The sequence below is a fragment of the Rhinatrema bivittatum genome, chromosome 4, assembly GCF_901001135.1.
Source record: "Rhinatrema bivittatum chromosome 4, aRhiBiv1.1, whole genome shotgun sequence".
NCBI classification, from domain to species: domain Eukaryota; kingdom Metazoa; phylum Chordata; class Amphibia; order Gymnophiona; family Rhinatrematidae; genus Rhinatrema; species Rhinatrema bivittatum.
This window is the reverse complement of record NC_042618.1, coordinates 81250161-81265934: the sequence shown is the minus strand read 5'-3', so window position 1 is coordinate 81265934 and position 15774 is coordinate 81250161. Positions and strand designations below refer to the sequence as shown.

The 15774-nt window shown below is 46.6% G+C and overlaps 1 protein-coding gene across 3 annotated transcripts in view; it reads left to right on the top strand.

The window, feature by feature from the left end:
* Window positions 1-15774, top strand: part of ESRRB (estrogen related receptor beta) — a 54269-nt gene that overhangs the window by 22736 nt on the left and 15759 nt on the right. The window contains exons 2-4 of one of the 3 annotated variants that reach the window (XM_029597418.1): window positions 1097-1213; window positions 7932-8055; window positions 8136-8151. In XM_029597418.1, the coding sequence (XP_029453278.1) occupies window positions 1097-1213; window positions 7932-8055; window positions 8136-8151 (257 nt within the window). The remainder of the gene's footprint in view (window positions 1-1096; window positions 1214-7931; window positions 8056-8135; window positions 8152-15774) is intronic. The other 2 variants (XM_029597419.1, XM_029597417.1) reach the window with 2 other exon arrangements.

The window sequence follows — 15774 nt, the reverse complement described above, 5'->3', positions numbered from 1 at the left end:
TGATCTGGAAAGAAATACGACGAGTGAGATAATCAAATTTGCAGATGATACAAAATTGTTCAGAGTAGTTAAATCACAAGCAGATTGTGATAAATTGCAGGAAGACCTTGTGAGGCTGGAAAATTGGGCATCCAAATGGCAGATGAAATTTAATGTGGATAAGTGCAAGGTGATGCATATAGGGAAAAATAACCCATGCTATAATTACACAATGTTGGGTTCCATATTAGGTGCTACAACCCAAGAAAGAGATCTAGGCGTCATAGTGGATAACACATTGAAATCGTCGGCTCAGTGTGCTGCGGCAGTCAAAAAAGCAAACAGAATATTGGGAATTATTAGAAAGGGAATGGTGAATAAAACGGAAAAAAGATATAATTGCGATGGAGAAGGTACAGAGAAGGGCTACCAAAATGATAAAGGGGATGGAACAGCTCCCCTATGAGGAAAGACTAAAGAGGTTAGGACTTTTCAGCTTGGAGAAGAGACGGCTGAGGGGGGATATGATAGAGGTGTATAAAATCATGAGAGGTCTAGAACGGCTAGATGTGAATCGGTTATTTACTCTTTCGGATAATAGAAGGACTAGGGGGCACTCCATGAAGTTAGCATGGGGCACATTTAAAACTAATCGGAGAAAGTTCTTTTTTACTCAACGCACAATTAAACTCTGGAATTTGTTGCCAGAGGCTGTGGTTAGTGCAGTTAGTGTAGCTGTGTTTAAAAAAGGATTGGATAAGTTCTTGGAGGAGAAGTCCATTACCTGCTATTAAGTTCACTTAGAGAATAGCCACTGCCATTAGCAATGGTTACATGGAATAGACTTAGTGTTTGGGTACTTGCCAGGTTCTTATGGCCTGGATTGGCCTCTGTTGTAAACAGGATGCTGGGCTTGATGGACCCTTGGTCTGACCCAGCATGGCATGTTCTTATGTTCTTATGTTCAGAAAGGCTCGTAATGCTGTTATGTCATAAATCTTAAATGAGAGTGGCCCCAGGACGGCCGTGCAGGGCTGTAGGAGAGCTGGCACCTTGGTACTGATTCTGCCTGTCACCCTTACCTGACTGTGTCCTGTCTGCTTTTGTTCCGCTGCAGGGAACATTGAATACAGCTGTCCTGCCACCAACGAATGTGAGATCACGAAACGCAGGCGCAAGTCCTGCCAAGCCTGTCGCTTCATGAAATGTCTGAAGGTTGGGATGCTGAAGGAAGGTGAGAGCCACAGCACCCCCGAGACCCCAAAATAGTCCCCGTGCTGAGCCCCAACCACACACACCACAGCTTCTGACACACTGATCAGTACTAGAGCCAGCCAGGGACGCCACAACCCCTGGTGCCATGAGGCAGCGCTGGCTACCGGAAACGATCCATCTTGGGATTCTGCTGGCCACAATACATGCACGGATGGACTCTCAAGGGCGCACTCACCAGGTGACTGTAAACGTCGTGGAGGCCTAAGGAATGAACTAAGCCACGGCCCTTGCTGGTTGCTGCACGAATCCAGTTCCCCTTTCCCCCTGCCGTTGAAGCAGAGAGCGATGATGGAGCTGCATCAGCAGTTTGTAGGTTATTGGTTAAGGGCAGTAACCGCCACACCGGCAAGTTACCCCCATGCTCGCTTTCTTTGCTTCCTCTAGCACTTGGCTGTAGAAGCAGCTCTATGCTTTCTCCCTTATGTCTGCGTATCACTGTCCCAGACCAAGGAAGTCGCGAATGCATGCAAGTCCTCTTTTCTTCCTGCCGTCTAAGCAGGGAGCAATGTTGCAGTTGCATTAAAAGCCTCAAAGCATAGTGGTTAAAGGTAATAATCTCCACGCCTTCTGCTAGGGGTAGTAACCACCGCACCAGCAAGTTACCCCCACCCCCGCACGCTTATCTCATCTTCGTCCTCTAGCTTGTAGAGATCCACAGTGTTTATCCCATGCTCTTTTGAAGTCTTTCACTGATTTCTTATTCACCACTTCCTCTGGAAGGACATTCCAGGCATCCACCACCCTCTCCATGAAGAAATACTTCCTGATGTTCTCAGTCCTCCCTGGAGTTTCATTTCATGACCCCTAGTGCTACTTATTTCTTTCCAATGGAAAATAATTGATGATTGTGCATCATTAAACCCTCTCAGGTATCTGAAGGTCTGTATCCTATCTCCCCTGCTCCTCCTCTCCTCCAGGGTGTCCATATTCAGATCCTTCAGCCTCTCCTCATAAGTCATTTGATGGAGATCTCCCACCATTTTGGTCGCACTTCTCTGGACCCCTCCATCCTGTCTCTGTCCCTTTGGAGATACGGTCTCCAGAACTGAACCCAGTACTCCAGGTGAGGCCTCACCAAGGACTTGTACAAGAGGATAATCACTTCCCTTTTCTTACTCGATATTCCTCTCTCTATGCAGCCCAGCATCCCTCTGGCTTTAGCTATTCCCTTGTCACATTGCTTCATCTCCTTCAGATCACTAGACACTGTCACATCAAGGTTTCTCTCTTTCACCCCCGATCACATAAAGCTCTTTTGGATTACCACACCCCAGATGCAGGACTCTGCACTTTTTGGCATTGAATCTCAGCTGTCAGATCTTCGACCACTCTTTTGGCTTTCTTAAATCTCTTTTTATTCTCTCTACTCCTTCAGGTGTATCCACTCTATTGCAGATGTTAGTATCATCCACAAATAAACAAACTTTACCTTCTATCCCTTCCACAATGTTGCTCACAAAGATATTGAACAGAATCGGTCCCAGAACTGATCCCTGCGGCCCTCCACTTAACACCGCTCTCTTCAGAGTTGGTTTCATTTACTATTACTCGCTGTCTTCTGTCAGTTAAGCAGTTTGTAATCCAGGCCACCTCCTTGGCACTCACTCCCAAGCTTCTCATTTTATTCACAAGCCTCCTATCCAGGACCATATCATTAACATCCAATAATTAAAAACTCATGTAAAGATTTCCAAATGCCAATAAAATATTTCAAAACAGCAGACACATCAAATATCATCTAATAATTACAAATTATATGAATTTTAAAAATCTCTTGCTCTCCATAGCTGGGAACTTGTGATTTCAGATGTCCTGAAATTGTTGTGGATTAGCAGGAGAAGGGGATTGTTGCACACAAACTAACTTTCTCCTCTCTCTCATATAGACACATGCTCTATCGTCACAAAAAGGTATAGGGCCTCTCACTCACACACATACTCTCTCTCTTTCTCTTACACAATCATACACACAGCTTCTCTCTCTCTCAGACAAAGCCTCTCTCTCACACACACACACAGACTCACACACACACACACACACACACACTCACTCACACAGATTCACTCACACACACAGATACACACAGCCTCTCTCACTCATTCACTCTCCACCCCCGCCCCTCCCTCCTCGGAAGCACAAATAATATTGACAGCAGCTTCCTCTTTCTGTTCCAACCGCCAACAGGACTCTTACTCCTTCACTTAACTTCCTGGGCAACGATGCTGCTCCTTTTGACAATCAGCTCCAGCTCCTGCAGCCTACTCCTGCTCAGGCCACGCAGCCTGCTGCTCCGCTTCCAGCTGACAGTCCGAGTGACCATAATCCAGCAGTGCTGCTTCAGCCTACCACCACCATAATCCCAACACTCCTGGTGGATGGGGCAGTCTTCTCACCCCCACAGGCCCAGAGGATTGTACTTCCTCTTCCGGGCTTCAGGGAGCAGGAAAGAAGAGATGCCAGCACTGTGGTACTCTAGGCAGCCACCTCGTTTGCCTGGTGCTTCTGCCGGCCCCATTGTAACCCATTCCACAACCTTGGCACCCTCTTGGGTTTCTCATTTTATTCACGATCCTTCTATGCGAGATCATATCAAAAGCTTTGCTAAAATCCAAGCAAATCGCATCTCGCACTCCTCCTTGATCCAGTTCTCTAGTCACCCAATCAAAAAAATCTGATTCATCTGACAGGACCTTCTCTTGGTGAATCCACGCTGCTTCGGGTCCAGCAATCCTCCTGACTGTAGATAGATCACTTTCCTTTCCTTCAGCAGAGTCTCCATTACTTTTCCCACCACTGAAGTGAGGCTAATCGGCCTGTAGTTTCCAGCCTCCTCTCTGCTCCCACTCTTGTGAAGCAGGACCACCACCGCTCTTCTCCAATCACTCGGCACTACTCCCGTTTCTAGGGATCTATTGAACAGGTCACACAGCGGACCCACCAGCACATCTCTGAGCTCCCTCAGTATTCTGGGATGAACCTCATCAGGCCCCATGGCTTTGTCCACTTTCAGTTTCCCCAGCTCTTCCCATACCTTCTCTTCTGTAAATGGAGTTTCATGTACCCCACCCCCATCCATGGTCTTGTCAACGAGCGATGTCCTTCTTTAGTGAACACCAAAGTGAAGTAAATTAATACTTCTGCTATTTCATCTTTCTCCACACATTTTTCCTTGTCTCTCTTCCATCTCATGATGCCAGTTCTGGTCTTCCTCCTTTCTTGGATAAATCTCGCCTCGGTTTACTTCTTGGCGACCCTTTCTTCCACTTGAGCTTCCGCTATCCTGATTTCTTTCCCCGTCTCCTGCAGCTTCACCAGATATTCTTCCTGGTCTTCCTCTTTTTTGAATGCTGATCTTTTTGCCTTTATTTTTTTCCTCCTTGGAAATCCATATCTGTTTCCTTTTCCTTTTATTTCCTTGTTTTACATAAAGATTTGTTGCATTTATTATAGCTCCTTTTAGTTTGTCCCTCTATTGTTTCACTTCATTCATCTTCTTGCAGTTTTCTAGCAACTCCTCAAACTGTATTTCTGAAATCCAAGACTTTGATCTTTGTGTGACTTCTCTCCATCCTGCCTTTATATCCGACACTACCATCTGATCACCACTGGTGCTCAGGGGGGCACCTCTGCAGACATTAGATATGTTATCCCCATTTGTAAGCACCAGGTAGAGTATCAGACCCTCTCTCGTGGCTTCCATTACCTTTTGTCTCAGCAGAACCCCTTGAAGAGCATCTACAAGGACAGGTAAATAAAGCACCGTTTTTTGCAGGGGTGTAGCTACAGGGGAGCCTCAGGGGCGTGTGCCCCCTCCCCTAGCAGCAGTATCATGTCACATCTGAGTCCACCCTTAAAGGTGACGAAAGGCTAACTTGAATGGGAAACACCATTGCCCTCGGGCTAGACATGCAGAAAGGCTAACTTGAATGGGAAACACCAATGCCCTCGGGCTAGACATGCAGAAAGGCTAACTTGAATGGGAAACACCACTGCCCTCGGGCTAGACATGCAGAAAGGCTAACTTGAATGGGAAACACCACTGCTCTCGGGCTAGACATGCAGAAAGGCTAACTTGAATGGGAAACACCACTGCCCTCGGGCTAGACATGCAGAAAGGCTAACTTGAATGGGAAACACTACTGCCCTCGGGCTAGACATGCAGAAAGGCTAACTTGAATGGGAAACACCACTGCCCTCGGGCTAGACATGCAGAAAGGCTAACTTGAATGGGAAACACCACTGCCCTTGGGCTAGACATGTAAAAGTCTGAGGCCATCAAAGTCTTTGTTTACTTTTGGCAGGTAATGTTTTTTGTAGTCCTCTTTTTGGCAATTCAGAGTGGATTACATTCAGGTACTGGAGGTATTCCCCTACCCCCAGAGGGCTGAGACAAAGGAGGATTAAAGTGACAAGCCCAAGGTCACAAGGAGTGGTAGTAGAATTTGAACCCTGACTTTCCCTGGTTTGCTGCCTGCCTGCTCTAACCACTAGGTTACTCCTCCTTTATTCCCCTCCTCCCAGTCCCTTAAAAGTCCAGACATGCCCTACCCTTTCATTTTCATTATTGTACATATTATTTTGGCAATACTAATGTCTGAGTTTGAATGCCTGCTTGGAAGCCCGTTTATGTATAATTGCTCTCTCATCGCCTAAGAGACTGACGCTGCTGCTGTATTCACAGAGGGACAAGCAGAGGGTGAGAAGACAGACCATGCAGAGGGCTGCCAGAAATGAAAGGGTTTATAGCTGCTGCCATGGAGTAAAGAAGGGGGGTGGCGGATGAGCAGTCGCTGTGGACTCCACACTCTTTCCAATAATAACATAACAGGGGGACACTGCACAGAAGTGGCAGTCATGTACGGCTTCCACCAGCTATTCCAACTGGAGTTTAGGGACTATCAGGGCCCCGTACAAGGGACACTCCCTCCAAGTTAGAGTTCCTTGTAAACAGTACCTGTTCATTTTTTATTTATATTCCTCCTTTCAGATACTTCACAGTAGATTGCATTCAGGTATTGGAGGTATTTCCCTATCCCCAGAGGGCTCACAATCTAAGTTTGTACCTGGGGCAAGAGAGGGCAAAGTGACTGGCCCAAGGTCACAAGGAGCGGCAGTGGATTTGAGCCCTTGCTTGCCTGATTTGTAGCCACTGGGCTACGTCTGAATGATGCCGAGGCTCTGGTTGGATCCTTCTCGTTGCTCTGTTGGGATTTCCTCCTTTACTCTGCGGTGGATTGCGGGCGGCTACGTGCTGCGAGTGAACCGCCACCTTCTCCAAGGGCACTCACTCTCTCGGGCTGACCGAATCAGATATGGGCAAGTTCCCAAGCTGTGAGAGAAAGGGTGGAAAGGCCTCCCCTGTCAACTGAAGATCCAAAATAAAGACTCTTCTTTAACCTCAAGAGGTAAAATCAATTAGAAAGTCTCCTAGAGCTTCACAAGTCCATGGCCAACTGAACTAATGAATTGGGCCTAGGATTTCTCCAGGAAAAGGAGAACTGGAAAAACACTGCCCTCCCTTAGATTTCCAACACAAATCCACAACGCTTAATAGCTGAGTCCCAACGTTGGGAAGATATATCGCCAATATTAGAAGAACTCCATTGGCTGCCAATTCAACCTAGAATCAGGCTTAAAATCCTTCCCCTGGTCTCCAAGTCCATGAAGTCTATTGCGCCAGATCAGCTGCAAGCCTACATCCCTAAAAGGACATTGAGAGCTGCGGATAAACATTTTCTTCTTCTTTCTACTGTAAAAATGGTGCTGCTGAGTAAAACTCATCGGAGATTATTTTCTGTCTCAGGGCCCATCTCATGGAACTCGTTACCATCTTCCTTGCGCTCACTCGATGACCTTAGGCAGTTCAGGAAATTGTTGAAGTCAGTTCTCTTTAGCCAGCCTTATGATATGTTATGATAAGATTTAAATAAATGCTTTGTTTTATGTTGTTTATTTGATTCAGTTATGTTGTTATTTTAATGCTGTTTAATTGTATTATGATGTTATAAATGTAATTTTATCTTGTTATCTGCCTAGCACATATTTTTGCTATAAGCGGAATCTAAACACTTTTTAAATAAATAAATGCCTCTAGGGATCTGTATTCTTAGAAAAACCCCTTTGCAGCAGCCTCAGTTGGAGGTGCTCCTCTCTCCTTCTCTACATGCAGAGCCTTTCTACAAGGCCATACCCTCGTAGGGATCCCAACAGGGTCCTACTCACTAAAATGCAGGAGCAAACGTGTTCCGTGCCAGCATGGGCTGGGCAGCCCCTCCAGATCCTGGCAACCATTCCCCATAGCCCTCCAGATACTGGCAACCACTCCATAGCCCTCCAGATCCTGGCAACCACTCCCCATAGCACAGCTTGACCTGTAAATATTCCCTGGGCCAATCTGCTAATAATGAGAAGGTACAGACCCCTTTCTGCTTCTTTACTTGTTCAGTGCCTCCAGGTCTGCAGCCAGTGTTTTGGGAAGATCTGGCAGGTGGCTGAGAGGAGGCAGAGACCGCGGTGAAGCCCTGGCTCTTGGTTTGCAGGGGTGGTTGGCGTGGGGCCGGGAGTTATTGATGAAATGTCTCTCCTCTCTCTCTCTCTCTCTCTCTCTTCAGGGGTGAACGTCGGGGGCTGGGACGGTGCTGGGGATTCTCAGTGCCTCTCTTTCTCTTACTCTGCAGGCGTGCGTCTGGATCGGGTTCGTGGTGGACGTCAGAAGTACAAGAGGAGGCTGGATTCTGAGAGCAGCACGTTCCTGAGCCTACAGCTCCCACCTCCCACCAAAAAGCCTTGTGAGTCCCAACTGTATCTCCATGACCCTTTACACTTAATGCCCTCAGTCCTCATTTCTCCTGCGTCTGTCTGTCCCCCACTGGGGTTCACAGGAACACGGAAAATAAGGTCCGGAAAGCCCATCTAGTTCCCACCAATTCCAGAGAGCTCAGTTGATCTCTGGTTCTCCAAGTCCTCTCACTGATACTATCCAAGGTGTTTACAAATTCTGTTACCTCTTTTTGCCTCACCCACCTCCCATGGGGGCCATTCCGTGCTTCCACTCCCCTCTCTGTAAAAAAGATAATTTTCTATCAGAACGCCTAAGTCTATCCCCCTGGGCTCTTCTAGACATCCCTGTTCATACTCTTCAGATATTTAAATGCCTCCCCCTTCCCTCCTCTCCTTCATTTTATTTATTATTTTATATACCAACATTCGATCTCAATCGAGATATCACACCGGTTTACATTCAGGTACTGGAGGTATTTCTCTATCCCCAGAGGGATTACAATCTAAGTTTGTACCTGAGGCAATGGAGGGTAAAGTGACTTGCCCAAGGTCACAAGGAGTGATAGCGGGACTTGAACCTTGGTCTCCTGGTCCATAGTCCAGTGCTCTAACCACTAGGCTATTCCTCCTCCCTTAAGGCTCTTTCTAGAGTTGTTGACACAGACTCTGCACCATTTTGGTGGCCCTTCCCTGGACTCCCCCTATTCTGTCTTTGGATCCTCCAGAAGTGGACACAATATTGTAGAAAAGGACTCACCCATGACCTGTTCGGAGGCGGTATTCCCTCCTTTTCTCCACTAGCTCTGCTCTCCCTTTCTACCCTAGCTTCCCTCTGGTTCTGGCCACCACGTTGTCATCAAAGTGAGATCATCCTGCGGTCTCTCTCCTGCCTTGACCTATCAGGCCCTCACCACCACTCTTGTGCTGCTGGCTTGCATTTCTCAGCTCCATTCGCATGAATCTGCATTTTTGCAGTGAATCTTAAGCTGCCAAATTCTCCACCACTCCTCGAGCCTTCTTAGATTGCTACTCGTTTCTTCAGCTCAGCCTGGGGTGTCCACCCTACTTCAGATCTTAGTGTCAGCTACAACAAGACAAACCTTTTCAGAACCTCTGCAGCAGGACAGATCTCTGGGTCTCTCCACTGATCCTCAGAGCAAGCACCGTTGACCACCATTCATTCCCTAGTGTCCATCAACTCACTAGTTGGTCACTATCTGAAGGGGTCTTCCCTCCTCATATAAGTGGCTTTCTCAGCCACATTCAGATAAACGAGGCAGAGGACTATTAATTCTTGCCAAAGAGGGATCTGCAGTTGTCCCAAATTTTGATTGACTGTGTTCCGAATCTCTGCCGGAAGATGGGATCCCTCCGGGTTTTCTAAAAGTGCATTGTGCTCTGTAACTGACCTTTTGTTTACCTTGAAATGGGACAAAAAAGGATGTTATTCTAGGTGATTTTAATCTGCATGTGGACAGTGCTCCATTATCACTCCGGTGTGAGGACTTTCTAAATGCTCTGCAGGCCTGAGGTTGGACACAACCTGTCCATTCACCAGCCCATAAATTAGGACATGTGTTAGATTTCGTGTTCCTCAAGGAAAAAGATCTAACGGGCTCTCTTGATGTAAAAGCTAAGATGTGCTGGGAAAGTAGTCAGGAATGCAAAAATTCAGATGGAAGAAAAAACAGCAAACACAGTGAGGGGGGGGGGGCGCAAGATTTTTTAAAATCTGTTACTGACAAAAGGAAGTGCAAAAGTGGCCTTGTGAGACTCAGAGGTGAAGGGGAGGAATATGCAGAGGCTGAGGAGGAAAAAGCAAAAGTGTTTAACTAATATTTCTGTTCAGTGTTCACTGTGGAAGGGTCTGGAGCAGGACCACATAAATTAAACACAAATAAGATTGGAAGTGAGGTAAACCTCAGTCGATTATCAGAGCATCGTGTTTGTGAGGAGCTAACTAAACTTAAAGTAGATAAGGTGATGGGGCAGATGGGACACATCCGAGGGTACTAAGGGACTTAGAGATGTCCTGGCAGCTCCGCTGGTGACCTTTTCAATGCTTCCTTAGAGTCTGGAGTAGTCCCGGAGGACTGGAGAAGGGAGGATGTGGTTCCTATTCATAAAAGCAGAAGTAAGGAGGAGGCTGGGAACTGCAGGCCAGTTAGTCTGAGCTCTGTGGGGAGCAAACTAATGGAATCGCTGCTGAATCAGAGGGGAGCGCAGCTTCTGAGATCCAATGGATTGCAAGATCCCAGGCAGCCTGGTTTTACCAGAGGGAAATCTTGTCAGACGAATCTGATACATTTCTTCCATTGGGTGACCAGAGATGGATCAGGGAGAGCGCTAGATGTAGAGGTAGATTTTAAAAGGAGGCGCACGCATGTTATAAAATCGGGGGTTGGCGCACGCAAGGGGAGTGCACAACTGTACACCTTGCACGTGCCGAGCTCACACCGAGCTGCACTGCCTTCCTCTGTTCACTCCCAGGCCGCTCTGAAACTGGATGGTGAAAGCCAGAAAGCTGCTTGGCTTCATAGGGAGAGGACTGGTCAGCAGAAAAAGGGAGGAGATATTGCCCCTGTATAGGTCCCTGGTGAGACCTCACTGGGAATACTGAGTACAATTCTGGAGACCCCACCTTCAAAGGGATATAAACAGGATGGAGTCGCTCCAGTGGGAGGCTACTAAAATGGGCAGTGGTCCTTGTTCTAAAGGATATAAACAGGATGGAGTCAGGCCAGAGGGAGGCTACTAAAATGGTCAGAGGTCCTCATTCTAAAGGACATAAACAGGATGGAGTCGCTCCAGAGAGAGTCTACTAAAATGGGCAGTGGTCCTTGTTCTAAAGGATATAAACAGGATGGAGTCGCTCCAGAGGGAGGCTACTAAAATGGTCAGTGGTCCTCATTCTAAAGGATATAAACAGGATGGAGTCGCTCCAGAGGGAGGCTACTAAAATGGTCAGTGGTCCTCGTTCTAAAGGATATAAACAGGATGGAGTCGCTCCAGAGAGAGGCTACTAAAATGGGCAGTGGTCCTTGTTCTAAAGGATATAAACAGGATGGAGTCAGGCCAGAGGGAGGCTACTAAAATGGTCAGAGGTCCTCATTCTAAAGGATATAAACAGGATGGAGCCGCTCCAGAGGGAGGCTACTAAAATGGTCAGTGGTCCTCGTTCTAAAGGATATAAACAGGATGGAGTCGCTCCAGAGGGAGGCTACTAAAATGGTCAGTGGTCCTTGTTATAAAGGATATAAACAGGATGGAGTCACTCCAGAGGGAGGCTACTAAAATGATCAGTGGTCCTTGTTATAAAGGATATAAACAGGATGGAGTCACTCCAGAGGGAGGCTACTAAAATGGTCAGTGGTCCTTGTTCTAAAGGATATAAACAGGATGGAGTCAGGCCAGAGGGAGGCTACTAAAATGGTCAGTGGTCCTCATTCTAAAGGATATAAACAGGATGGAGTCGCTCCAGAGGGAGGCTACTAAAATGGTCAGTGGTCCTCGTTCTAAAGGATATAAACAGGATGGAGTCGCTCCAGAGGGAGGCTACTAAAATGGTCAGTGGTCCTCATTCTAAAGGATATAAACAGGATGGAGTCGCTCCAGAGGGAGGCTACTAAAATGGTCAGAGGTCCTCATTCTAAAGGATATAAACAGGATGGAGTCGCTCCAGAGGGAGGCTACTAAAATGGGCAGTGGTCCTCGTTCTAAAGGATATAAACAGGATGGAGTCGCTCCAGAGGGAGGCTACTAAAATGGTCAGAGGTCCTTGTTCTAAAGGATATAAACAGGATGGAGTCGCTCCAGAGGGAGGCTACTAAAATGGGCAGTGGTCCTCGTTATAAAGGATATAAACAGGATGGAGTCGCTCCAGAGAGAGGCTACTAAAATGGTCAGTGGTCCTTGTTATAAAGGATATAAACAGGATGGAGTCGCTCCAGAGGGAGGCTACTAAAATGGGCAGTGGTCCTTGTTCTAAAGGATATAAACAGGATGGAGTCGCTCCAGAGGGAGGCTACTAAAATGGGCAGAGGTCCTCGTTCTAAAGGATATAAACAGGATGGAGTCGCTCCAGAGGGGGCTACTAAAATGGTCAGTGGTCCTCATTCTAAAGGATATAAACAGGATGGAGCCGGTCCAGAGGGAGGCTACTAAAATGGTCAGAGGTCCTCATTCTAAAGGATATAAACAGGATGGAGTCGCTCCAGAGGGAGGCTACTAAAATGGTCAGTGGTCCTTGTTCTAAAGGATATAAACAGGATGGAGTTGCTCCAGAGAGAGGCTACTAAAATGGTCAGTGGTCCTTGTTCTAAAGGATATAAACAGGATGGAGTTGCTCCAGAGAGAGGCTACTAAAATGGTCAGTGGTCCTTGTTCTAAAGGATATAAACAGGATGGAGTTGCTCCAGAGAGAGGCTACTAAAATGGGCAGTGGTCCTCGTTCTTAAGCATAGGGGTCAGACTTAAAGATCTAAACATATCTACACCCTATAGCAGAGGTTCCCAAAATGGGGTTTGCAGACCATCTCAGGGAGTCCGCTACAAGGGATGCAAAAAGGTTAAGCTTGGCTGCTGCTATGTGAGATTAGTTGAGCAGGTGCCACAGGCCAGGAGAGTAAGAGTGTGGCACACAGCTGCCACGTAAACCTCACTGCACATTGCTACAGGCCAGGAGAGTACGAGTGTGGGGCACTGCTGCCACGTAAACCTCACTGCACATTGCTACAGGTCAGGAGAGTACGAGTGTGGGGCACTGCTGCCACGTAAACCTCACTGCTCATTGCTACAGGCCAGGAGAGTACGAGTGTGGCGCACTGCTGCCACGTAAACCTCACTGCACATTGCTACAGGCCAGGAGAGTAAGAGTGTGGCGCACTGCTGCCAATTAAACCTCACTGCACATTGCTACAGGCCAGGAGAGTAAGAGTGTGGCGCACTGCTGCCACGTAAACCTCACTGCAGATTGCTACAGGCCAGGAGAGTAAGAGTGTGGGGCACTGCTGCCACGTAAACCTCACTGCACATTGCTACAGGCCAGGAGAGTAAGAGTGTGGCGCACTGCTGCCACGTAAACCTCACTGCAGATTGCTACAGGCCAGGAGAGTAAGAGTGTGGCGCACTGCTGCCACGTAAACCTCACTGCACATTGCTACAGGCCAGGAGAGTAAGAGTGTGGCGCACTGCTGCCACGTAAACCTCACTGCACATTGCTACAGGCCAGGAGAGTAAGAGTGTGGCGCACTGCTGCCAATTAAACCTCACTGCACATTGCTACAGGCCAGGAGAGTAAGAGTGTGGCGCACTGCTGCCAATTAAACCTCACTGCACATTGGTACAGGCCAGGAGAGTAAGAGTGTGGGGCACTGCTGCCAATTAAACCTCACTGCACATTGGTACAGGCCAGGAGAGTAAGAGTGTGGGGCACTGCTGCCACGTAAACCTCACTGCACATTGCTACAGGCCAGGAGAGTAGGAGTGTGGGGCACTGCTGCCACGTAAACCTCACTGCACATTGCTACAGGCCAGGAGAGTAAGAGTGTGGCGCACTGCTGCCACGTAAACATCACTGCACATTGCTACAGGTCAGCAGGAGGAACCGCAGAGAGGGGCCATTTCTACCCAGAGCATGTACTGAAAGCTATTACTGTAGCTGCATTTACAGAGGTTTGGACAAGTTTTCTGTATTAACTTAGAAAGGAGGCTAATTTCCAAATAAAGAAGGAAAAGTACTGGCCTGAGATTTCCAAAGCAATCTGCGCGGGCAGTTTCCCTTTGGAAATGAGCTTGCAGTCTGCAGGTACCGGTGCTGGCCGGGTCACGCTGACTTACAACCTGTAACCTTTCTGAACTCGCTTCCTTTTCCCCATGGCAGCAGGAGTGGGGGGAGGTGGAAGCCACTGTTGCTTTCGATCTTCAGTTATGAGGGCAATTTTTCAATAGCTTTGAAACTGTCCCTCCCGACGTATTCGGTTTAGGCCAGTAAGCACCATTACCTTTTATACCCTATGAATGATGCTGGAGGGCCGATTTATTTCTTTTCTTACGTCATGTAAAAATTAAGCAGAAGTGCGTGGGCATCCGCAAAATAATTTGAGCCAGAAAAGAAGTCCTCTACTCTTCTACCGAGACTATAGAACCATCCTTCAATCTTTAATCTTCTCCGGTCTAGACTATTGTAATGCTCTTTTCTTAGGAATGTCAGACTCTTCATTATACCCACTTCAACTGATCCAAAATGCTGCAGCCCGGATCCTAACCAGAACTTCTCTACGCCACCACATCACCCCTATTCTACAGTCGCTACATTGGTAACCCATAAAGTTCAGAATAAAATACAAAATCCTCTCCATTATTCATAGCTTAATTCATAATCATAATCATACATCCACCTGGCTCTGCTCACTATTACGCATATACAAACCAACACGACATCTAAGATCACTTAACCAAAATTTACTAGATATCCCTTCTCCTAAACAAGCCAGATTAGACCTCACCAGAAAGAGAGCCTTTTCAATAGCCGGTCCAATACTCTGGAATTCTTTACCAAACCATCTCCGCTCAACATCCAATCCTTCTCATTTCAAAAAATCTCTCAAAACCTATCTTTTTCAACTTGCATTTAATACCTCATCTAACTAAATTCGTTCACCAATATCTAACCTACACTCATAAACTCAATTACACCCACCACAACCTCCATCTATGCTATTTATAAGTACAACATACCTATTCACCTCAAGAAAAAACCTCCAACTCATACGTCTCCAATTAACATATCCCCCTTTTTCCCTTTATTACCACACAATTTCTACATTGTACTTTTTCCCTACCCCCCCCCCCCCCCGTTCCCTTTTCCCCAAAAACAATAAGCCCATGGCACCAAACTTTTATTTTTTAAAGTCTTAAATGCTAGCGCCCTGTCTAGCCATTGTCTATTTTATGTAAAGTTTAAAAAATTCTATTTTATTTTGATTATTTTACTTTTGTTTTAATTCTGTGAACCGTTTTTGACAAAATCTATTTTTTAAAAAACGGTATACAAATGCTTTTTAAATAAAATAAATAAATAAATAAATAAATAAATAAAGTCCACGTTCCCTGAAAGGTTGGGAACCTCTGCCCTAGAGGAAAGGCGAGATAGGGGAGATATGATAGAGACATTCAAACATCTCCAAGGTTTCCATGCACAGGGGGTGAGCCTCTCTCAATGGAAAGGAGGCTCTAGAATGAGAGGTCATGAGATGAGGGTGAAAGGGGGCAGACTCAGGAGTAATCTTAGGAAATATTTCATTACAGAGAGGGTGTGGTGGATGCATGGAGATGGTGGTGATAAGGACAGCGTCTGAATACAAGAAAGCCTAGGATAAACCCAGGGGATGTCTGAGGGAGTGATGGGGATTGTAAGGGCTGCACACATTGGGGTAGATTTTACAAATCTACACGCGCACGAACAAAGGTTTGCTGGATTTTATAAGATACGCGTGTAGCCGCTCGTATCTTATTTATTTATTTATTTTTATTTTTTCTATACCGACATTCTTGTAGAGATACAAATCATGCCGGTTTACATTTTACTTCAATTTCGCCTTAAGGCGGTACAGATAACTACGTTAGAACAATCATAGGGATTTAACAGGAAGTGTAAAAGTCTGGTCTAAACGTGGACCAGTAAGATCAAGGGTGATTATATAAACATGTTAGATAATAAGTTTATCCAAAACAAGAGAA